Source organism: Cherax quadricarinatus, chromosome 86 (assembly GCF_038502225.1).
Source record: "Cherax quadricarinatus isolate ZL_2023a chromosome 86, ASM3850222v1, whole genome shotgun sequence".
Lineage (NCBI taxonomy): Eukaryota > Metazoa > Arthropoda > Malacostraca > Decapoda > Parastacidae > Cherax > Cherax quadricarinatus.
This window is the reverse complement of record NC_091377.1, coordinates 15,718,055-15,743,775: the sequence shown is the minus strand read 5'-3', so window position 1 is coordinate 15,743,775 and position 25,721 is coordinate 15,718,055. Positions and strand designations below refer to the sequence as shown.

The window sequence follows — 25,721 nt, the reverse complement described above, 5'->3', positions numbered from 1 at the left end:
ACCTCTCGAGGAACCCTTAGTGACCTCTCGAGGAACCCTTAGTGACCTCTCGAGGAACCCTTAGTGACCTCTCGAGGAACTCTTAGTGACCTCTCGAGGAACCCTTAGTGACCTCTCGAGGAACCCTTAGTGACCTCTCGAGGAACCCCTAGTGACCTCTCGAGGAACTCTTAGTGACCTCTCGAGGAACCCTTAGTGACCTCTCGAGGAACCCTTAGTGACCTCTCGAGGAACCCTTAGTGACCTCTCGAGGAACCCTTAGTGACCTCTCGAGGAACCCTTAGTGACCTCTCGAGGAACGCTTAGTGACCTCTCGAGGAACTCTTAGTGACCTCTCGAGGAACCCTTAGTGATCTCTCGAGGAACTCTCAGTGACCTCTCGAGGAACCTTTAGTGACCTCTCGAGGAACCCTTAGTGACCTCTCGAGGAACTCTTAGTGACCTCTCGAGGAACCCTTAGTGACCTCTGGAGGAACCCTTAGTGACCTCTCAAGGAACCCTTAGTGACCTGTCGAGGAACTCTTAGTGACCTCTCGAGGAACCCTTAGTGACCTCTCGAGGAACCCTTAGTGACCTCTCGAGGAACTCTTAGTGACCTCTCGAGGAACCCTTAGTGACCTCTCGAGGAACCCTTAGTGACCTCTCGAGGAACCCTTAGTGACCTCTCGAGGAACCCTTAGTGACCTCTCGAGGAACTCTTAGTGACCTCTCGAGGAACCCTTAGTGACCTCTCGAGGAACTCTTAGTGACCTCTCGAGGAACTCTTAGTGACCTCTCGAGGAACCCTTAGTGACCTCTCGAGGAACCCTTAGTGACCTCTCGAGGAACCCTTAGTGACCTCTCGAGGAACTCTTAGTGACCTCTCGAGGAACCCTTAGTGACCTCTCGAGGAACCCTTAGTGACCTCTCGAGGAACCCTTAGTGACCTCTCGAGGAACCCTTAGTGACCTCTCGAGGAACTCTTAGTGACCTCTCGAGGAACCCTTAGTGACCTCTCGAGGAACCCTTAGTGACCTCTCGAGGAACGCTTAGTGACCTCTCGAGGAACCCTTAGTGACCTCTCGAGGAAGCCTTAGTGACCTCTCGAGGAACCCTTAGTGACCTCTCGAGGAACTCTTAGTGACCTCTCGAGGAACCCTTAGTGACCTCTCGAGGAACCCTTAGTGACCTCTCGAGGAACTCTTAGTGACCTCTCGAGGAACCCTTAGTGACCTCTCGAGGAACCCTTAGTGACCTCTCGAGGAACCCTTAGTGACCTCCCGAGGAACCCTTAGTGACCTCTCGAGGAACCCTTAGTGACCTCTAGATGAAGTCTTAGTGACCTTTCGAGGAACCCTTAGTGACCTCTCGAGGAACCCTTAGTGACCTCTCGAGGAACCCTTAGTGACCTCTCGAGGAACCCTTAGTGACCTCTCGAGGAACCCTTAGTGACCTCTCGAGGAACCCTTAGTGACCTCTCGAGGAACCCTTAGTGACCTCTCGAGGAACCCTTAGTGACCTCTCGAGGAACCCTTAGTGACCTCTCGAGGAACCCTTAGCGACCTCTCGAGGAACTCTTAGTGACCTCTCGAGGAACCCTTAGTGACCTCTCGAGGAACCCTTAGCGACCTCTCGAGGAACTCTTAGTGACCTCTCGAGGAACCCTTAGTGACCTCTCGAGGAACCCTTAGTGACCTCTCGAGGAACCCTTAGTGACCTCTCGAGGAACCCTTAGTGACCTCTCGAGGAACCCTTAGTGACCTCTCGAGGAACCCTTAGTGACCTCTCGAGGAACCCTTAGTGACCTCTCGAGGAACCCTTAGTGACCTCTCGAGGAACCCTTAGTGACCTCTCGAGGAACCCTTAGTGACCTCTCGAGGAACCCTTAGTGACCTCTCGAGGAACCCTTAGTGACCTCTCGAGGAACCCTTAGTGACCTCTCGAGGAACCCTTAGTGACCTCTCGAGGAACCCTTAGCGACCTCTCGAGGAACTCTTAGTGACCTCTCGAGGAACCCTTAGTGACCTCTCGAGGAACCCTTAGTGACCTCTCGAGGAACCCTTAGTGACCTCTCGAGGAACCCTTAGTGACCTCTCGAGGAACCCTTAGTGACCTCTCGAGGAACCCTTAGTGACCTCTCGAGGAACCCTTAGTGACCTCTCGAGGAACCCTTAGTGACCTCTCGAGGAACCCTTAGTGACCTCTCGAGGAACTCTTAGTGACCTCTCGAGGAACCCTTAGTGACCTCTCGAGGAACCCTTAGTGACCTCTCGAGGAACCCTTAGTGACCTCTCGAGGAACCCTTAGTGACCTCTCGAGGAACCCTTAGTGACCTCTCGAGGAACCCTTAGTGACCTCTCGAGGAACCCTTAGTGACCTCTCGAGGAACCCTTAGTGACCTCTCGAGGAACCCTTAGTGACCTCTCGAGGAACCCTTAGTGACCTCTCGAGGAACCCTTAGTGACCTCTCGAGGAACCCTTAGTGACCTCTCGAGGAACCCTTAGTGACCTCTCGAGGAACCCTTAGTGACCTCTCGAGGAACCCTTAGTGACCTCTCGAGGAACCCTTAGTGACCTCTCGAGGAACCCTTAGTGACCTCTCGAGGAACCCTTAGTGACCTCTCGAGGAACCCTTAGTGACCTCTCGAGGAACCCTTAGTGACCTCTCGAGGAACCTTTAGTGACCTCTCGAGGAACCCTTAGTGACCTCTCGAGGAACTCTTAGTGACCTCTCGAGGAACCCTTAGTGACCTCTCGAGGAACCCTTAGTGACCTCTCGAGGAACCCTTAGTGACCTCTCGAGGAACCCTTAGTGACCTCTCGAGGAACCCTTAGTGACCTCTCGAGGAACCCTTAGTGACCTCTCGAGGAACCCTTAGTGACCTCTCGAGGAACCCTTAGTGACCTCTCGAGGAACCCTTAGTGACCTCTCGAGGAACCCTTAGTGACCTCTCGAGGAACCCTTAGTGACCTCTCGAGGAACCCTTAGTGACCTCTCGAGGAACTCTTAGTGACCTCTCGAGGAACCCTTAGTGACCTCTCGAGGAACCCTTAGTGACCTCTCGAGGAACCCCTAGTGACCTCTCGAGGAACCCTTAGTGACCTCTCGAGGAACCCTTAGTGACCTCTCGAGGAACCCCTAGTGACCTCTCGAGGAACTCTTAGTGACCTCTCGAGGAACCCTTAGTGACCTCTCGAGGAACCCTTAGTGACCTCTCGAGGAACCCTTAGTGACCTCTCGAGGAACCCTTAGTGACCTCTCGAGGAACCCTTAGTGACCTCTCGAGGAACGCTTAGTGACCTCTCGAGGAACTCTTAGTGACCTCTCGAGGAACCCTTAGTGATCTCTCGAGGAACTCTCAGTGACCTCTCGAGGAACCTTTAGTGACCTCTCGAGGAACCCTTAGTGACCTCTCGAGGAACTCTTAGTGACCTCTCGAGGAACCCTTAGTGACCTCTGGAGGAACCCTTAGTGACCTCTCAAGGAACCCTTAGTGACCTGTCGAGGAACTCTTAGTGACCTCTCGAGGAACCCTTAGTGACCTCTCGAGGAACCCTTAGTGACCTCTCGAGGAACTCTTAGTGACCTCTCGAGGAACCCTTAGTGACCTCTCGAGGAACCCTTAGTGACCTCTCGAGGAACCCTTAGTGACCTCTCGAGGAACCCTTAGTGACCTCTCGAGGAACTCTTAGTGACCTCTCGAGGAACCCTTAGTGACCTCTCGAGGAACTCTTAGTGACCTCTCGAGGAACTCTTAGTGACCTCTCGAGGAACCCTTAGTGACCTCTCGAGGAACCCTTAGTGACCTCTCGAGGAACCCTTAGTGACCTCTCGAGGAACTCTTAGTGACCTCTCGAGGAACCCTTAGTGACCTCTCGAGGAACCCTTAGTGACCTCTCGAGGAACCCTTAGTGACCTCTCGAGGAACCCTTAGTGACCTCTCGAGGAACTCTTAGTGACCTCTCGAGGAACCCTTAGTGACCTCTCGAGGAACCCTTAGTGACCTCTCGAGGAACGCTTAGTGACCTCTCGAGGAACCCTTAGTGACCTCTCGAGGAAGCCTTAGTGACCTCTCGAGGAACCCTTAGTGACCTCTCGAGGAACTCTTAGTGACCTCTCGAGGAACCCTTAGTGACCTCTCGAGGAACCCTTAGTGACCTCTCGAGGAACCCTTAGTGACCTCCCGAGGAACCCTTAGTGACCTCTCGAGGAACCCTTAGTGACCTCTAGATGAAGTCTTAGTGACCTTTCGAGGAACCCTTAATGACCTCTCGAGGAACCCTTAGCGACCTCTCGAGGAACTCTTAGTGACCTCTCGAGGAACCCTTAGTGACCTCTCGAGGAACCCTTAGTGACCTCTCGAGGAACCCTTAGTGACCTCTCGAGGAACCCTTAGTGACCTCTCGAGGAACCCTTAGTGACCTCTCTAGGAACCCTTAGTGACCTCTCGAGGAACCCTTAGTGACCTCTCGAGGAACCCTTAGTGACCTCTCGAGGAACCCTTAGTGACCTCTCGAGGAACCCTTAGCGACCTCTCGAGGAACTCTTAGTGACCTCTCGAGGAACCCTTAGTGACCTCTCGAGGAACCCTTAGTGACCTCTCGAGGAACCCTTAGTGACCTCTCGAGGAACCCTTAGTGACCTCTCGAGGAACCCTTAGTGACCTCTCGAGGAACCCTTAGTGACCTCTCGAGGAACCCTTAGTGACCTCTCGAGGAACCCTTAGTGACCTCTCGAGGAACCCTTAGTGACCTCTCGAGGAACCCTTAGTGACCTCTCGAGGAACCCTTAGTGACCTCTCGAGGAACCCTTAGTGACCTCTCGAGGAACCCTTAGTGACCTCTCGAGGAACCCTTAGCGACCTCTCGAGGAACTCTTAGTGACCTCTCGAGGAACCCTTAGTGACCTCTCGAGGAACCCTTAGTGACCTCTCGAGGAACCCTTAGTGACCTCTCGAGGAACCCTTAGTGACCTCTCGAGGAACCCTTAGTGACCTCTCGAGGAACCCTTAGTGACCTCTCGAGGAACCCTTAGTGACCTCTCGAGGAACCCTTAGTGACCTCTCGAGGAACCCTTAGTGACCTCTCGAGGAACTCTTAGTGACCTCTCGAGGAACCCTTAGTGACCTCTCGAGGAACCCTTAGTGACCTCTCGAGGAACCCTTAGTGACCTCTCGAGGAACCCTTAGTGACCTCTCGAGGAACCCTTAGTGACCTCTCGAGGAACCCTTAGTGACCTCTCGAGGAACCCTTAGTGACCTTTCGAGGAACCCTTAGTGACCTCTCGAGGAACTCTTAGTGACCTCTCGAGGAACCCTTAGTGACCTCTCGAGGAACCCTAGGGTTCGAGGGAACTTCGGTTGAGAAATGTTGCTTGGTATGGCAAAACAACGAGCAACTCGCCAGCAGCGCTGTAGAGATTATCTGGATAAGATTTGCAGGATATATTCAGTCAGCAGTCACGTAACATGTGTCTGTGGCGTAATCCACTCTAACAACACGCTGATTGTAATATACTTAGTGCAACATGAAGCAATAGCACACAAAAATTTGGCACAAGACAAGGTGAGAACCGTGGCAACCATATGGGAAGGTAAGTCTACCAGAGCTGCTTCACGAGCGTCCCACATCACTTCATAGCTTTGGTGGGCTTCCTTGTGATTGGCTGGTTGATGGGGGCCCTTTTCATTAATCCATTAGCACCTGGTTCGCTGGTAGGGAAGCAACCTATGTTGGTGTGTGACATATGCTCAATAAAATGTAACATACTCTTAGCATGCCATATGCCTCATGAAGCCCGTGAATAATAAGCAACTTCTGCCTCTCCTCTTCCCACTTCCTTTCCCTCTATATCTCTGGATCCGATTTAAGCATTTTAGTTGTTTCAGTTATCATACAGGCATTGCAGTTGCCTGATACCACTTGTACAAGGGACTTCTTAGCTCCTTCCCCTCCTTTAGTCCCCTCACTGTCTGCTTATGTTTCTGTTCCAGCACCATGCTCCTATCAATCCTCATCTCTGTATCCCACCTCAGCTCTTCCAGTTCCTTCATTAGGCTCTACATCTTTGCCTCAGCAGCTACAGCTCATAACTCCCTCTTCTGTTTGTTTTCTGTTGACATCTTCTCCACCCCCTCTGTTGCAAAACTAATTTAGCCTTTTTTCCCACTATAGTTCTATTGTGTTCTTGAGCCTTTTTTCTCATGCTTCTTTCTCAGATCATCCATCCCCAGTTCCCTTGCATCTACTTTCTGCCTTTGTGCGTTGTCACCTATATGTCTTAGCTCCTGACCCTGCCTTTCAACCTGCCACTTTCCAGATTTGCTCTACCTAGCCCCAGGAGCCCCATCATACCTATTCAAAAAATACTACAGGATAGAAAGGTTGATTGACAATAGTTTTGTGCGCAGCAAGGGATAAAATGTCACTGGCCACAACTAATATATGAATGAAAACAAAGGAAGCCAACACAGAAAGTATAAGAGCAAGACAGACCCAGCTGGGTGACTGAAAGCTGGGTGTACTCACCTATTTGTAGTTGCAGGGATCGAGACATAGCTCCTAGCCATGCCTATTCACAGAACGCTATTAGGTCCTCTCTCTCCCAGCTCCATGAGCTTTATCATACCTCGTCTTAAAACTATGTATGGTTCCTGCCTCCACTACATCACTTGCCAGACTCTGCCACTTCCTGACAACTCTGTGACTAAAGAAATACTTCCTAACATCCCTTTGACTCATCTGAGTCTTCAACTTTCAATTGTGACCCCTTGTTTCTGTGTCTTATCTCTGGAACATCTAGTCTCTGTCCACCTTGTCTGTTCCACGCAGTATATTGTGTGTCGTTATCATGTCTCCCCGGACCCTCCTGTCCCCCAGTGTCGTCAGGTCGATTTCCCTTAACCTTTCTTCGTAGGACGTTCCCCTTAGCTCTGGACCCAGCCTTGTTGCAAACCTTTGCACTTTCTCTAATTTCTTGACGTGCTTGACCGGGTGTGGGTTCCAAACTGGTGCTGCGTACTCCAGTATGGGCCTGACGTACACTGTGTACAGAATCTTGAATGATTCCTTACTGAGGTGTCGGAACGCTGTTCTCAGGTTTGCCAGGCGCCCATATGCTGCAGCAGTTATCTGGCTGATGTGCGCCTCAGGAGATGTGCTCGGTATTATACTTACCCCAAGGTCCTTTTCCTTGAGCGAGGTTTACAGTCTTTGGCCACCTAGCCTATACTCTGCCTGCGGTCTTCTTTGCTCTTCCCTGATCTTCATGGTTTTGCATTTGGCGGGGTTAAATTCTAGGAGCCAGTTGATGGTCCAAGCTTCCAGTCTGTCCAGGTCTCTTTGTAATCCTGTCTGATCCTCATCCGATTTAACTCTCCTCATTAACTTTACATCATTTGCAAACAGGGACACTTCGGGGTCTATCTCTTGTGTCATGTCATTCACATATACCAAAACTAGCACTGATCCCAGGACTGACCCCTGTGGAACCCCGCTTGTCACAGGCGCCCACTATGATACCTCGTCACGTACCATGACTCGTTGTTGCCTCCATGTCAGGTACGTGCTTGATCCTCTAGCTTTTGCACTAATCTCTTGTGAGGAACTGTGTCGAAGACCTTATTGCAGTCCAAGAAAATGCAATCAACCCACCCCTCTCTCTCGTGTCTTACTTCCGTTACCTTGTCATAAAACTCCAGTAGGTTTGTGACACGGGATTTGCCTTCCATGAATCCGTGCTGGTTGTCGTGTGTGTGTCTCAAAGTGTGTAGACTGTACTCCAAGCAGGCATGATGAATTAACACATGAGCAGAATCTTTTGTGTTTATTGCAACAGTCTTCAGATTATGTCCGTGTATTGTACTAATATAACCATTGGATAGTGGAACGTCTACAAAGATACCCAGATATTGCACGTGTGTCTAATGTATCAACTTGTCGGTATTTCATGTCATTAATATCCAAGCAGCCATTCTGTACCACCTGTAGAAAGCATATAAAAATCTCTGCAGTCTATCTCTTGGCTTATGGACAGTGGCGAACATTTTTCTACCATAACTAATTAGCGCAGTTCAGAACATGGATGAACTTACTTTCTTGAGCTCTGTCATGTTGGCGAGGGTGATGAAGAACTTCTCATCCTTCTGTAAGGTCTCCAACTTGAGCACAATGTTGTAGTCAGAGGCACACACGTTACAGTGGGCCCAGTAAGGTGTCCAGCACTTCACCTGCAACACAACTGTCTTCTAAAAACATTCATAATATTGCACAAGTATCTTATCAACGTGTAGGTGTTGTGTACCATTGCTGTGATACTGAGACATAAGACCAAAATATTCTGCGCAATTCATGACAGCCTCAATATAGTGCAAAATAAGCCAGCACTTAAAATATATAGTATCATGGTTTGCAATGTCCCAGAATAAATGTAATCAATATACTGTTATATCAACGTTAAAAAGCTGTATATAATCAATATATTGTAGTATAAACGTTACTCGTTATAAAACTGAATGTCAGTATACATTTAAAGTCACATGCTGCAAAACTACTGCTCTGCTGGATTTAACCTGACAGCTTGATTATGTAGTGTATCCCATAGCAATTTTGTAGGCAGTAGTCAGTGCGTTACAGAAACAGGTACAGAGCAGGATTCCCTGCTGTATACCTGCTGTGTTCTTTGTTAAATTATGCGGTCTTATAGTTTCCTTCATTTATAAACAGTCTATAGATACTATGCATGTCCTAGCTCTAAGCGAAACAAAGTTGAAGAGGGTAGAGAAGTTTCAGTGGGGAGAAATAAATGGGAATATATCAGGAGTATCTGAGAGAGTTAGAGAATAGGAAGGGGTAGCAATAATGTTGAATGATTAGTTACGGAGAGAGAAGAAGGAATATAAATATATAAATTCAAGGATTTTGTTGATTAAAATAATGGGTCATAATAAGTGTGTATGCACCTGGAGAAGAGAGGAGTGTAGAGGAGAGAGAGAGAGATTTTCGGAGATGTTAAGCGAGAGTGTTGGAACTTTTCAACCAAGTGAGAGACTAATTGTGGCAGGAGAAACATTTAGAGAGGGTGTGGTAGGTAAGTTTGGTGTGCCAGGTGTAAATGATAATGGGGGACCTTTGATTGAACTTTGTATAGAAAAGGGGTTTGGTTAAAAGTAATACATATTAAAAAAAAGACAAATAAATATACAAGATATAATGCATAATGACAGTAGTTGGACTATGTATTAGTAGATACAAGTCTGTTGGGTAGACTTCAGGCTGTGCATGTTTATAGACGGGCCACAGATATATCAGATCACTTTTTAGTTGTAGCTACAGTGAGAGTAAAATGTAGATATATGAGATGCAAGGAGAATGGAAGTAGCAAGTAAGAGAGAGGTGAAGGTTTATAAACTAAAGGAAAAGGTAGTCAGAGTAAGGTATAAACGACTACTGGAGGATAGATAGGCTAGTGAGAGTATAGGTAATGAAGTTGAAGATGTATGTGGTAGTGTTAGAGTGTTCAGCAGAAGTTTGTAGTTACAGGAAAGTGAGTGCGGGAGGGAACAAGAGTGATTGGTGATAATTTGTGTATGAAATAATTTCGCAAAATTATTCAGAACCTAAAGGAAAAAATATATTTCATTGTGTTTATTTATTATTAAATTATTATAAACTTACATAAAATATATTTAGTTGGATTAGGCTAAATTAAATTGAGCTTGTTATAAGGTTAGGTAAGTTTTCTAAGGTACTTTTGGTACAAAATTATTAATGTATATATTAACATAAATGAAAAAAATATATCTTTAAATGTATAAGAGAAAACTTTAGAAAGGACTTAATTTTAAATGAGTTCTTGATAATTGACCAGTTTTACATATTCGGCACGACATATATATATATATATATATATATATATATATATATATATATATATATATATATATATATATATATATATATATATATATATATATATATACAAAAACCAATCTCTGGCCGAAGGAGACTCGTACCTATGAACCTTAGAACAAGGTACACAGTGCTCTACCACCGTACCATACTGGTCCAATACCTTGGTGCCCAGTTAATGCTAGATGTTTTGGTCCTAGGCAGCCAGCATTCAGGCAGGTGGTGTTAACTATTTCTTCTCATTCCAAAATGTCAAGCGTTAGCTGGGCACCAAGGTATTGAACCAGTGTGGTACGTTGGTAGAGCACTGCTTACATTGTTTTAAGGTTCGTAGATTTGAATCTCCTTCGGCCAGAGATTAGTGTTTGTGAATATTTCGCCTGTTCTGCGAATTCTAAACATTGTAAAAATCTCTCGTCAGTCGATGCATGCAGGGGATGAGATGAAACAGCTAGCACCACCTGCCTGAATGCTGGCTGCCTTGGACCAAAACATCTAGCGTTAGCTGGACACCAAGGTATTGGCGTATATATACATATATACACACTGTATATATGTATATATACACTGTATATATACATATGTACAGTGGAACCTCTACTTACGAGTTTAATACATTCTGTGACCTAGCTCATAACCCGATCTTCTCGTATTCTGAGTCAATTTTCCTCATTTAAATTGATTGAAATGCCATTAATCCATTCCATCGGAAATCCTGCTCTCAGGAGGCAGGACAAAATACTTCAATATAATGCTAATTTCAACTCTACGGCTTATTTATCTATCACAATTCATCTAATATGACATAATAAACAATATAAATAACATAGAAACCTGATATATACCCTAGAATGAATAAAATATGTCATTATGTAACAAGTGGTGGCGGCCATTCCCGCTCCCGCTCTGAAAACGTCTTCCCATGCTTCCCTTTCTGAGGTGTTATGAGAGAAAATAAGAAATATTGTATAAAAAACATAATAGAGAATGTAAAGAAATAAAGTGGTGTAGGTACAGCATTTACCTTGGAGAAGAGCTACTGGCAAAGGTTGATGGTGGACAAGATAGGCAGAGTGGCATATGCTGTCAGTGGCCCTATAAACCCCAACAACATTGGAGAAGTTCATTTCGTTTCGTCCTTTTTCTGTCGCCTAATCACTTAACTTACTTGCTACACTTTTAATGCTACACTTTATCACTGAACTTAAGTGCTATAATTTGTTTTTTATTTTTTTACCCTTCACTTTTTACTGATTTTTGGCTTTTTCTCCACGTGTTTCACACTTTCATCTGCAGGGCATTTCAATAAAAACCTGTCCAAGGAGGTTCGTTTCATCCTCCCTTTCAGAATGTTTCGGAAATGAGTTAGGCAAATGTCATTACATAGCTCCAACGCATGACCAGTTGTAACTTTCTCTGGGAGTTTCCTTTCAATAAAGTCTGAAAATCTCTCCCAGATTCCCAACATTTCCTTTATCTCACTTGTAGAGATAACCTCCTCCACATCTGGCACCTCCACAGTACGAATGTCCTGATATTATATTATTATTATTATTATTATTATTATTATTAGTAGTAGTAGTAGTAGTAGTAGTAGTATTTTATTATAGAATTATTATTATATTACTATTATACATATTATTATATATTATTATTGCTATTATTATTATTATTATAATGGGGAAGTTCAAAACCTGTAGGATTATACAGCGCCTGTGGGAGGGGACAGAAGGTATTCAGGCTTAATTTAGGGAACTTGAGCACAGATACAATTCCCTAGATCAAGAGCCCCTCACCAGCGTGAAGCTTGCAACCTGAATTTTGGCTCGTATCCAGGAGAAAAAATCGACCGAGTGACGGCTCATATCCTGAAAAACTGGCATTGTGGGCCACTCGCAAGCAGAGGTTTCACTGTATAGCCTCTCCTCACTTAGAGATGTACTCGTTTACCGACGCCTCGGACTAACGATGGGTTCTCTGACCAGTATGCCAAAATCATTCTGAACCTAACGAAAAAAATACATTTCACTGTGTTTGTTTAGTATTACATTATTGTAAACAAATCTAAAATATATTTAGTTGGGTTAGGCTAAAATAAATTGTTATTGTTTGTTATTGTTATAATAAGGTTAGGTAAGTTTTCTAAGATTCTTTTGGAGCAAAATTAAAAATTTTTATATTAACATTAATGAAAAAAATATATCTTTAAACGTATAAGAGATCATTTTAAAAAGGACTTAATTTTAAATGAGTTCTTGCTAATTGACCAGTTTTGCATATTCGGCACGACATATATATATATATATATATATATATATATATATATATATATATATATATATATATATATATATATGTATATATATATATCTAGATATATATATATATATATATATATATATATATATATATATATATATATATATATATATATATATATGCACACACGCACATATTTAAGTTTAAAATTTATACGTCTATTATCTCAACTTCTATTATCACAGCACATGTCTCTCTCTCATTATCATCCTTACTCTATCTCCCCTTTGCACCATCTCACTACCTCTATTTACTCTGTCACTGAAACCTAATACGATATTTCTCATTCATGCTCTTACATATTAGGACTATCTCTTTATCTCTCACTCTGTGTCATTGTCTTTCTCTCTGTCTCTCTCCACACACTTACTTTATTAACCCAGTCACTTGCAGTGTGTAAGTCTCTAGTGCTATCTATGATGTACTGCACAAACTCTGGGAAGGTTGGGAAGACCGAAGTCTCTGTGTTGTTCTTCCTGTACTTGGCGATGATGTCAAGCTGCAGTTCTCTGAAGCGATGCTCTGTTGGTCGAGGGATCATCTTCAGCATCTTGTCCCGGTAAGCAGAGATGATCCTGGGGTGGGATTAACCAGTGCATCAGAAAACCAGAAACTAACCATACCACGGGTGGGGTTTGAACCTGCGGTCAGAGACTCTCTGCCCGTCGGTTCAAACCCCACCCGTGGTGTGGTTTGTTTGCAATCGTGTCATTACGATGTCGTGAACCAGAAACTCTTGGGTGCTGGGGAGAAGTTATTGAATTTTATACCTGCTGGAAAGCTTTGGATTCATGGAATTGAATCAGATCTGATTACCTTATATCCCCAGAGTTTTGTGTGGATCTTATGCGCCTAACTCTTCCCCAGAAATATAAGAATCATCACGTGTAGTTATACACATATAACGACGTTTCGGTCCGACTTGGACCATTAACTAATGAAGTTACTAATCGGACCTAAACGTCCTCATATGTTTCACTCCAGTGTGAAGGTTATTTGTGTATTGTTCCAGTCACGGTAATGGCTCTTTTGTTCTGTGTGTAGCTGTGTCTCGTTAGTTAACACCACCCAATACATACTACATTAATTTTCATTTAATTTTAATTTCTTTATTTCTACAAGTACATGTACAAGGTGTACAGACCATAGCTGACATCAGTGATATACTGCTATATAGAAAACCGCTTGTTATTCTGGAGTTTATCTGGAGAGAGTTCCGGGGGTCAACGCCCCCGCGGCCCGGTCTGTGACCAGGCCTCCTTAGGTCAGTGTCCCAGGATGCGACCCACACCAGTCGACTAACACCCAGGTACCCATTTTACTGATGGGGAACATAGACAACAGGTGGAAAGAAACACGTCCAATGTTTCTACTCTGGCTGGGAATCGAACCCAGGCCCTCACCGTGTGAAGCGAGAGCGTTAACCACCAGGCCACCAGAGCTGAGCATTTCCCACAAATTTGGTTAGTTTTGACCCAGGATGCAACCCACACTAGTAGACTAACACCCAGGTACCCATTTTACTAATGTGTGAACAGGGACAACAGGTGTAAGGAAACATGCTCAGTTTCTCCACTCTTGCCGGGAATCGAACCACGGACCCTCAGCGTGTGAAGTGAGAACTTTGCCTACCAGGTCATGGGTCACTGGGCTATGGGTCTGACTCAGGTGTAACTACAAGTTGGAAAGTGGACTCACCGAGGTGTAAACATCGAAATGGTATAAAATACCGACAGGTTGTTAGGTAAGACACATATGCAACAGTTAGCTAACTTTATTTCGAAACGTTTCGCCTACACAGTAGGCTTCTTCAGTCGAGTACAGAAAAGTTGATAGAAGCAGAAAACGTGAAGACGATGTAATCAGTCCATCACCCTTGAAGTTTTGAGGTGGTCAGTCCCTCAGTCTGGAGAAGAATATTGTTCCATAGTCTGAAACAATATTGTTTCAGACATCAGAAGTTTTCGGATGTTTTCTGGATTTTCTCTGCTAACTACGTTAGGCCTTCCAAGACAGACAACCTCTTAGTTGTTCCACATGTCTGTTGCTGCTCTCCACACACAGCTTCACAAGTTTTATATAAAAGGGGACTTGTTATTATTGTCATTATTATTATTATTATTATTATTATTATTATTATTATTATTATTATTATTATTATTATTATTATTATTATTATTATTATTAAATGTAGTTTCTTCCTGTTGATCTTAGGTTAGTTCTTCACGTTCTTTACTTTCTCGTTTCTTCTGGTTGTTTCCTGGTCTTGATCTACCTTCGTCTACGTCACTTATTTAGTGCTTCCACAACCTTTATTATCATTCTAACATCATTCTCAGGTTATTCTTTCTCTTCGTTGCATCTTCTTTCTTGACTATATTATCCTGCAGAAATTTTATCTTTCTTCTTTAAATGTTAAGCTACTCCTTAGTCTTCATCTTTTGCTCCCCAATCATCCTCCTCTCTGCCTCCCCAATCATTCTTCTCTCTGGCTCCCCAATCATCCTCCTCTCTGCCTCCCCAATCATTCTTCTCTCATGCTCCCCAATCATCCTTCTCTCTGGCTCCCCAATCATTCTTCTCTCATGCTCCCCAATCATTCTTCTCTCTGGCTCCCCAATCATCCTTCTCTCTGGCTCCCCAATCATCCTTCTCTCATGCTCCCCAATCATCTTTCTCTCTGGCTCCCCAATCATCCTTCTCTCTGGCTCCCCAATCATCCTTCTCTCATGCTCCCCAATCATCTTTCTCTCTGGCTCCCCAATCATCCTTCTCTCTGGCTCCCCAATCATCCTTCTCTCTGGCTCCCCAATCATCCTTCTCTCTGGCTCCCCAATCATCCTTTCCTCATGCTCCCCAATCATCCTTCTCTCATGCTCCCCAATCGCTCTTTCCTCATGCTCCCCAATCATCCTTCCCTCAAGCTCCCAATCATCCTTTCCTCATGTTCCCCAATCATCCTTTCCTCATGCTCCCCAATCATTCTTTCCTCATGTTCCCCAATCATCCTTTCCTCATGCTCCCCAATCATCCTTCTCTCATGCTCCCCAATCGCTCTTTCCTCATGCTCCCCAATCATCCTTCCCTCAAGCTCCCAATCATCATTTCCTCATGTTCCCCAATCATCCTTTCCTCATGCTCCCCAATCATCCTTCTCTTATGCTCCCCAATCGCTCTTTCCTCATGCTCCCCAATCATCCTTCCCTCAAGCTCCCAATCATCCTTTCCTCATGTTCCCCAATCATCCTTTCCTCAAGCTCCCCAATCATTCTTTCCTCATGCTCTCCAATCATCCTTCCCTCAAGCTCCCCAATCATCCTTTCCTCATGCTCCCCAATCATCCTTTACTCATGCTACCCAATCATCCTTCTCTCATGCTCCCCAATCATCCTTTTCTCATGCTCCCCAATCATTCTTTACTCATGCTCCCCAATCATTCTTTCCTCATGCTCCCAATCATTCTTTGTTCATGCTCACCAATCATTCTTTCCTCATGCTCCCCAATCATTCTTTCCTCATGCTCCCCAATCATCCTTTCCTCATGCTCCCCACTCATCGTTTGCTCATGCTCCCCAATCATCCTTTGCTCATGCTCACCAATCATCCTTTCATCATGCTCCCCAATCATCCTTTCATCATGCTCCCCAATCATTCTTTTCTCATGCTCCCCAATCATTCTTTTCTCATGCTCCCCAATCATTCTTTCCTCATGCTCCTCAATCATCCTTTGCTCATGCTCATCAATCATCCTTACCTCATGCTCCCCAATCATTCTTTCCTCATGTTCCCCAATCATCCTTTCCTCATGCTCCCCAATCATTCTTTCCTCATGCTCCCCAATCATCCTTCTCTCTGGCTCCCCAATCATCCTTCTCTCTGGCTCCCCAATCATCCTTCTCTCTGGCTCCCCAATCATCCTTTCCTCATGCTCCCCAATCATCCTTTCCTCATGCTTCCCAATCATCCTTTCCTCATGCTCCCCAATCATCCTTCCCTCATGCTACCCAATCATCCTTCTCTCATGCTCCCCAATCATACTTTCCTCATGCTCCCCAATCATCCTTTCCTCAAGCTCCCCAATCATCCTTTCCTCATGCTACCCAATCATCCTTTCCTCATGCTCCCCAATCATCCTTTCCTCAAGCTCCTCAATCATCCTTTGCTCATGCTCCCCAATCATCCTTTCCTCATGCTCCCCAATCATCCTTCCCTCAAGCTCCCCAATCATCCTCTCCTCATGCTACCCAATCATCCTTCTCTCATGCTCCCCAATCATCCTTTCCTCATGCTCCCCAATCATTCTTTCCTCATGCTCCCCAATCATCCTTTCCTCATGCTCCCAATCGTTCTTTCCTCATGCTCCCCAATCATCCTTTGTTCATGCTCACCAATCATTCTTTCCTCATGCTCCCCAATCATTCTTTCATCATGCTCCCCAATCATCCTTTCCTCATACTCCCCAATCATCCTTTGCTCATGCTCACCAATCATCCTTTCATCATGCTTCCCAATCATCCTTTCATCATGCTCCCAATCATTCTTTTCTCATGCTCCCCAATCATTCTTTCCTCATGCTCCTCAATCATCCTTTGCTCATGCTCACCAATCATCCTTTCCTCATGCTCCCCAATCATTCTTTCCTCATGCTCCCCAATCATCTTTTCCTCATGCTCCCCAATCATTCTTTCCTTATGCTCCCCAATCATCCTTTCCTCATGCTCCCCAATCATCCTTTGCTCATGCTCACCAATCATCCTTTCATCATGCTTCCCAATCATCCTAACATTATGCTCCCAATCATTCTTTTCTCATGCTCCCCAATCATTCTTTCCTCATGCTCCCCAATCATCCTTTGCTCATGCTCACCAATCATCCTTTCCTCATGCTCCCCAATCATTCTTTCCTCATGTTCCCCAATCATCCTTTCCTCATGCTCCCCAATTATCCTTTCCTCATGCTCCCCTATCATCCTTTCCTCATGCTCCCCAATCATCCTTTCCTCATGCTCCCCAATCATCCTTCCCTCAATCTCCCCAATCATCCTTTGCTCATGCTCACCAATCATCCTTTCCTCATGCTCCCCAATTATTCTTTCTCATGCTCCCCAATCATTCTTTCCTCATGCTCCCCAAACATTCTTTCCTCATGCGTCCCAATCATCCTTCCCTCAAGCTCCCCAATCATCCTTTGCTCATGCTCCCCGATCATCCTTTCCTCATGCTCCCCAATCATCCTTTCCTCATGTTCCCCAATCATCCTTCCCTCAAGCTTCATAATCATCCTTTCCTCATGCTACCCAATCATTCTTTTCTCAAGCTCCCCAATCATCCTTTCCTCATGCTCCATAATCATTCTTTCCTCATGCTCCCCAATCATCCTTTCATCATGCTCCCCAATCATTCTTTCCTCATGCTCCCCAATCATCCTTTACTCATGCTCACCAATCATTCTTTCCTCATGCTCCCCAATCATTCTTTCCTCATGCTCCTCAATCATCCTTTCCTCATGCTCCCCACTCATCCTTTGCTCATGCTCCCCAATCATCCTTTCCTCATGCTCATCAATCATCCTTTCATCATGCTCCCCAATCATCCTTACATCATGCTCCGCAATCATTCTTTCCTCATGCTCCTCAATCATCCTTTGCTCATGCTCACCAATCATCCTTTCCTCATGCTCCCCAATCATTCTTTCCTTATGTTCCCCAATCATCCTTTCCTCATGCTCCCCAATCATTCTTTCCTCATGATCCCCAATCATCCTTTTCTCATGCTCCCCACTCATCCTTTGCTCATGCTCCCCAATCATCCTTTGCTCATGCTCACCAATCATCCTTCTCTCATGCTCCCCAATCGTCCTTTCATCATGCTCCCCAATCATTCTTTTCTCATGCTCCCCAATCATTCATTCCTCATGCTCCTCAATCATCCTTTGCTCATTCTCACCAATCATCCTTTCCTCATGCTCCCCAATCATTCTTTCCTCATGTTCCCCAATCATCCTTCCCTCATGCTCCCAATCATCCTTTTCTCATGCTCCCAATCATCCTTTGCTCATGTTCCCCGATAATCCTTTCCTCATGCTCCCCAATCATCCTTTCCTCATGCTCCCCAATCATCCTTTGCTCATGCTCTCCACTCATCCTTCCCTCAAGCTTCATAATCATCCTTTCTTCATGCTACCCAATCATCCTTCTCTCATGCTCCCCAATCATTCTTTCCTCATGCTCCCCAATCATTCTTTCCTCATGCTCCCCAATCATCCTTTCCTCATGCTCACCAATCATTCTTTCCTCATGTTCCCCAATCATTCTTTCCTCATGCTCCTCAATCATCCTTTTCTTATGCTCCCCACTCCTCCTTTGCTCATGCTCCCCAATCATCCTTTCCTCATGCTCACCAATCATCCTTTCATCATGCTCCCCATTCATCCTTTCATCATGCTCCCCAATCATTCTTTTCTCATGCTCCCTAATCATTCTTTCCTCATGCTCCTCAATCATCCTTTGCTCATGCTCACCGATCATCCTTTCCTCATGCTCCCCAATCATTCTTTCCTCATGTTCCCCAATCATCCTTTCCTCATGCTCCCCAATCATTCTTTCCTCATGCTCCCCAATCATCCTTTCCTCATGCTCCCCACTCATCCTTTGCTCATGCTCCCCAATCATCCTTTGCTCATGCTCACCAATCATCCTTCTCTCATGCTCCCCAATCATCCTTTCATCATGCTCCCCAATCACTCTATTCTCATGCTCCCCAATCATTCATTCCTCATGCTCCTCAATCATCCTTTGCTCATGCTCACCAATCATCCTTTCCTCATGCTCCCCAATCATTCTTTCCTCATGTTTCCCAATCATCCTTTCCTCATGCTCCCCAATCATCCTTTCCTCATTCTCCCCAATCATCCTTTGCTCATGCTCCACAATCATTATTTGCTCATGCTCCCCAATCATCCTTTCCTCATGCTCCCCAATCATTCTTTCCTCATGTTCCCCAATCATCCTTTCCTCATGCTCCCCAATCATCCTTTCTCATGCTCCCCAATCATTATTTGCTCATGCTTCCCAATCATACTTTGCTCATGCTCACCAATCATCCTTTCATCATGCTCCCCAATCATCCTTTCCTCATGCTCCCCAATCATTCTTTGCTCATGCTCCCCAATCATCCTTTCCTCATGCTCTCAATCATTTTTTCCTCATGCTCCCCAATCATACTTTCCTCATGCTCCCCAATCATCCTTTCCTCATGCTCCCCAATCATTCTTTGCTCATGCTCCCCAATCATCCTTTCCTCATGCTCTCAATCATTTTTTCCTCATGCTCCCCAATCATCCTTTCCTCATGCTCCCCAATCATCCTTTTCTCATGATCACCAATCATCCTTTGCTCATGCTCCCCAATCATCCTTTGCTCATGCTCCCCAATCATCCTTTGCTCATGCTCCTCAAACATCCTTCTCTCATGCTCCCCAATCATCCTTTCCTCATGCTCCCCAATCATTCTTTGCTCATGCTCCACAATCATACTTTTTTCATGCTCCCCAATCATCCTTCTCTCATGCTCCCCAAACATCCTTTCCTCATGCTCCCCAATCATCCTTTCATTATGCTCCCCAATCATCTTTCGCTCATGTTCCCCAATCATCCTTTGCTCATGCTCCCCAATCATCCTTTCCTTATGCTCCCCAATCATCCTTCCCTCTTGCTACCAAATCATCCTTCCTTCATGCTACCCAATCATCCTTTCCTCATGCTCCCTAATCATCCTTCCCTCATGCTCTCCAATCATCCTTTTCTCATGCTCCTCAATCATTCTTTGCTCATGTTCCCCAATCATCCTTTCCTCATGTCCCCCAATCATCCTTCGCTCATGCTCCCCAATCATCCTTCGCTCATGCTCCCCAATCATTCTTTCCTCATGCTCCCCAATCATCCTTCCCTCATGCTCCCCAATCATCCTTTGCTCATGCTCCTCAATCATCCTTTCTTAATGCTCCCCAATCATCCTTTCCTCATGCTCCCCAGTCATCCATCGCTCATGCTCCCCAGTCATCCGTCGCACATGATCTCCAATCATCCTTCATGCTACCCAGTCATCCTTCCCTCATGCTACCTAATCATCCTTCGCTCATGCTACCCAATCATCCTTCGCTCATGCTACCCAATCATCCTTCGCTTATGCTACCTAATCATCCTTTCCTCATGCTCCCCAGTCATCCTTCGCTCATGCTCCCCAGTCATCCGTCGCACATGATCTCCAATCATCATTCATGCTACCCAGTCATCCTTCCCTCATGCTACCTAATCATCCTTCGCTCATGCTACCCAATCATCCTTCGCTCATGCTACCTAATCATCTTTCGCTCATGCTACCCAATCATCCTTCGCTTCTGCTACCCAATAATCCTTTCCTCATGCTCCCCAATCATTCTTTCCTCATGCTCCCCAATCATCCTTTCCTCATGCTCACCAATCATTCTTTCCTCATGCTCCTCAATCATCCTTTCCTTATGCTCCCCACTCCTCCTTTGCTCATGCTCCCCAATCATCCTTTCCTCATGCTCACCAATCATCCTTTCATCATGCTCCCCATTCATCCTTTCATCATGCTCCCGAATCATTCTTTTCTCATGCTCCCTAATCATTCTTTCCTCATGCTCCTCAATCATCCTTTGCTCATGCTCACCGATCATCCTTTCCTCATGCTCCCCAATCATTCTTTCCTCATGTTCCCCAATCATCCTTTCCTCATGCTCCCCAATCATTCTTTCCTCATGCTCCCCAATCATCCTTTCCTCATGCTCCCCACTCATCCTTTGCTCATGCTCCCCAATCATCCTTTGCTCATGCTCACCAATCATCCTTCTCTCATGCTCCCCAATCACTCTTTTCTCATGCTCCCCAATCATTCATTCCTCATGCTCCTCAATCATCCTTTGCTCATGCTCACCAATCATCCTTTCCTCATGCTCCCCAATCATTCTTTCCTGTTTCCCAATCATCCTTTCCTCATGCTCCCCAATCATCCTTTCCTCATTCTCCCCAATCATCCTTTGCTCATGCTCCACAATCATTATTTGCTCATGCTCCCCAATCATCCTTTCCTCATGCTCCCCAATCATTCTTTCCTCATGTTCCCCAATCATCCTTTCCTCATGCTCCCCAATCATCCTTTCTCATGCTCCCCAATCATTATTTGCTCATGCTTCCCAATCATACTTTGCTCATGCTCACCAATCATCCTTTCATCATGCTCCCCAATCATCCTTTCCTCATGCTCCCCAATCATTCTTTGCTCATGCTCCCCAATCATCCTTTCCTCATGCTCTCAATCATTTTTTCCTCATGCTCCCCAATCATACTTTCCTCATGCTCCCCAATCATCCTTTCTTCATGCTCCCCAATCATTCTTTGCTCATGCTCCCCAATCATCCTTTCCTCATGCTCTCAATAATTTTTTCCTCATGCTCCCCAATCATCCTTTCCTCATGCTCCCCAATCATCCTTTTCTCATGATCACCAATCATCCTTTGCTCATGCTCCCCAATCATCCTTTGCTCATGCTCCCCAATCATCCTTTGCTCATGCTCCTCAAACATCCTTCTCTCATGCTCCCCAATCATCCTTTCTTCATGCTCCCCAATCATTCTTTGCTCATGCTCCCCAATCATCCTTTGCTCATGCTCCCCAATCATCCTTCTCTCATGCTCCCCAATCATCCTTTCCTCATGCTCCCCAATCATCTTTTCCTCCTGCTCCCCAATCATCCTTTCCTCATGCTCCCCAATCATTCTTTGCACATGTTCCCCAATCATCCTTCTCTCATGCTCCCCAATCATCCTTTCCTCATGCTCACCAATCATCCTTTCCTCATGCTCCCCAATCATTCTTTGCTCATGCTCCCCAATCATCCTTTGCTCATGCTCCCCAATCATCCTTCTCTCATGCTCCCCAAACATCCTTTCCTCATGCTCCCCAATCATCCTTTCATTATGCTCCCCAATCATCTTTCGCTCATGTTCCCCAATCATCCTTTGCTCATGCTCCCCAATCATCCTTTCCTTATGCTCACCAATCATCCTTCCCTCTTGCTACCAAATCATCCTTCCTTCATGCTACCCAATCATCCTTTCCTCATGCTCCCTAATCATCCTTCCCTCATGCTCCCCAATCATCCTTCGCTCGTGCTCCCCAATCATCCTTCGCTCATGCTCCCCAATCATTCTTTCCTCATGCTCCCCAATCATCCTTCCCTCATGCTCCTCAATCATCCTTTCCTAATGCTCCCCAATCATCCTTTCCTCATGCTCCCCAGTCATACTTCGCTCATGCTCCCCAGTCATCCGTCGCACATGATCTCCAATCATCCTTCATGCTACCCAGTCATCCTTCCCTCATGCTACCTAATCATCCTTCGCTCATGCTACCCAATCATCCTTCGCTTATGCTACCCAATCATCCGTCGCTCATGCTCCCCAATCATCCTTCGCTCATGCTCCCCAATCATCCTTCTGTCATGCTATACCTCTGTCTCCTATACCACTTAACCAAAGGAGCGAGTGTCTGCTATACCACTTAACTATAGCAGCGAAAGTCTGCTATACCACTTATCGAAAGCAGCAAGTGCCTGCTTTACCACTTAACCAAAGCAGTAAGTGTCTGCTATACCACTTAACCAAAGCAGCAAGTGTCTGCTATACCACTTAACCAAAGCAGCAAATGTCTGCTATACCACTTAACCAAAGCAGCAAGTGTCTGCTATACCACTTAACAAAAGCAGCAAGTGTCTGCTATACCACTTAACCAAAGCATCAAGTGTATGCTATACCACTTAAACAAAGCAGCAAGTGTCTGCTATACCACTTAACAAAAGCAGCAAGTGTCTGCTATACCACTTAACCAAAGCATCAAGTGTATGCTATACCACTTAACCAAAGCAGCAAGTGTCTGCTATACCACTTAACAAAAGCAGCAAGTGTCTGCTATACAACTTAACAAAAGCATCAAGTGTATGCTATACCACTTAAACAAAGCAGCAAGTGCATGCTATGCCACTTTAGCAATGCAGCAAGTGTCTGATATACCACTTCACTAAAGGAGCAAGTGTCTGTAATACCACTTAGCCAAAGCAGCAAGTGTATGCTGTACCACTTAACCAAATCAGCAAGTGTATGCTATACCCTTTAAACAAAGCAGCAAGTGTCTGCCATACCACTTTGCCAAAGCAGCAAGTGTCTGCTATGCCACTTAACGAAAGCAGCAAGTGTCTGCTATGCCACTTAACGAAAGCAGCAAGTGTCTGCTATGCCACTTAACGAAAGCAGCAAGTGCTTGCTATGCCACTTAACGAAAGCAGCAAGTGCCTGCTATGCCACTTAACCAAAGCAGCAAGTGTCTGCTATGCCACTTAACCAATGCAGCAAGTGTCTGCTATGCCACTTAACCAAAGCAGCAAGTGCCTGCTATGCCACTTAACAAATGCAGCAAGTGTCTGCTATGCCACTTAACCAAAGCAGCAAGTGTCTGCTATGCCACTTAACCAATGCAGCAAGTGTCTGCTATGCCACTTAACCAAAGCAGCAAGTGTCTGCTATGCCACTTAACCAATGCAGCAAGTGTCTGCTATGCCACTTAACCAATGCAGCAAGTTTCTGCTATGCCACTTAACCAAAGCAGCAAGTGTCTGCTATGCCACTTAACCAATGCAGCAAGTGTCTGCTATGCCACTTAACCAAAGCAGCAAGTGTCTGCTATGCCACTTAACCAATGCAGCAAGTGTCTGCTATGCCACTTAACCAAAGCAGCAAGTGTCTGCTATGCCACTTAACCAATGCTGCAAGTGTCTGCTATGCCACTTAACCAATGCAGCAAGTGTCTGCTATGCCACTTAACCAAAGCAGCAAGTGTCTGCTATGCCACTTAACCAATGCAGCAAGTGTCTGCTATGCCACTTAACCAAAGCAGCAAGTGTCTGCTATGCCACTTAACCAATGCAGCAAGTGTCTGCTATGCCACTTAACCAAAGCAGCAAGTGTCTGCTATGCCACTTAACCAATGCAGCAAGTGTCTGCTATGCCACTTAACCAAAGCAGCAAGTGTCTGCTATGCCACTTAACCAATGCAGCAAGTGTCTGCCATTCCACTTTGCCAAAGCAGCAAGTGTCTGCTATGCCACTAAAGCAATATAATAATATCTTTATTTACTACAAGTACATGTACAAGGTATACAGTCCTAGCTGACAACAATGACATACTACTATATAGAAAGCCCTTGTTATGCTCCGCATTTCCTGCAAATTAGGTCAGTGTCCCAGGATGCGACCCACACCAGTCGACTAACACCCAGGTACCCATTTTACTGATGGGGAACATAGACAACAGGTGGAAAGAAACACGTCCCATGTTTCTACTCTGGCTGGGAATCGAACCCAGGCCCTCGCCGTGTGAAGCGAGAGCGTTAGCCACCAGGCCACCAGAGCCCCTGATTCATAGCTGTCCTCCTGTTATGAGTCCTTAGGTCAAGAAGGGAACCTGGGCATCGGCCGGACAGCATGGAACGAAGTTGAGGATCAAGAAGACAAATGGAGAGGAAGAAACGATGAAGAAAGAGACTGCTCTGGTAACTTCGAACTTCTTTTCTCTGCTACCAGACGAATGTGAGTCGACCACCCATGATCTTCCAACAAAGACAATTGCTAACGACACAGTGAAGCCAGCTAGTGAAGACATCCCAGCAAAGACCATCTCTACTAAGACCGTCGAAAACATCATGCACACCGCCAGTCGTGGTAAGAACATTGTTCTAGTTGGGGACAGTCAGATTAAGTTTATGGACAGGTTTTTTTTTGTCTTAGGGATAGAAATGTTAGCTGTCTGGACATCATGAGAGGTAATGGGAGCAATCGTATTATCTGTCTAAGTGCTGGACGCAGCGATGTTGGCAGACGTAGGAGTGAGGACCTGATTAGCAGGTATAGGTCAGCAATACACATAATTAGGAAGAAGGGTGGGAACCCTGTCATATGTGGTATTTTCCCAAGGAGAGGAGTTGGAAACGAATGGTTGTCCAGGGCAATTGGTGTCAACTGCTGGCTGGACAAATACTGTATGGAAAATGCAGTAACATTCATTAACAAGTGGGACCTCTTCTATGCCATGTATGCCAGGGATGGGGTTCACTTATCTAAGTCTGGGGTGGGGGCACTGGCAACTGCAGTGGAGGGAGCTGTTAGGACTTTAAACTAGGAATAGTTAGTGGTAAGGGTTTTGGCGGGGAAACAGTGAAGTCCCAGTGTAGTAATATTGTGAGTTCTCGAGGAACTAGCAGTAGGCAGAATGAGGTGGATATTGGAAAGTCAGTGGCACTAGGTGACAAGGACAGTAATAAGTTTAGTGGGAAAACAAAAATGAGCAGGAAGGGTAAAGAGAAGGGAGGATCTTTAAATATATATTATGCTAATAGCCGTAGTGCTAGGAATAAGATGGATGAGTTGAGATTAGTTGCTAGT

The 25,721-nt window shown here is 45.4% G+C and overlaps 1 protein-coding gene across 1 annotated transcript in view; it reads right to left on the bottom strand.

Moving 5' to 3' along the window:
* Positions 1-25,721, bottom strand: part of LOC128703087 (carbohydrate sulfotransferase 11-like) — a 237,080-nt gene that overhangs the window by 29,229 nt on the left and 182,130 nt on the right. The window contains exons 5-6 of the mRNA XM_070103663.1: positions 12,578-12,782; positions 8,073-8,207 (exon numbers count right to left, since the gene is read on the bottom strand). Coding sequence (XP_069959764.1) covers positions 8,073-8,207; positions 12,578-12,782 — 340 coding nt within the window. The remainder of the gene's footprint in view (positions 1-8,072; positions 8,208-12,577; positions 12,783-25,721) is intronic.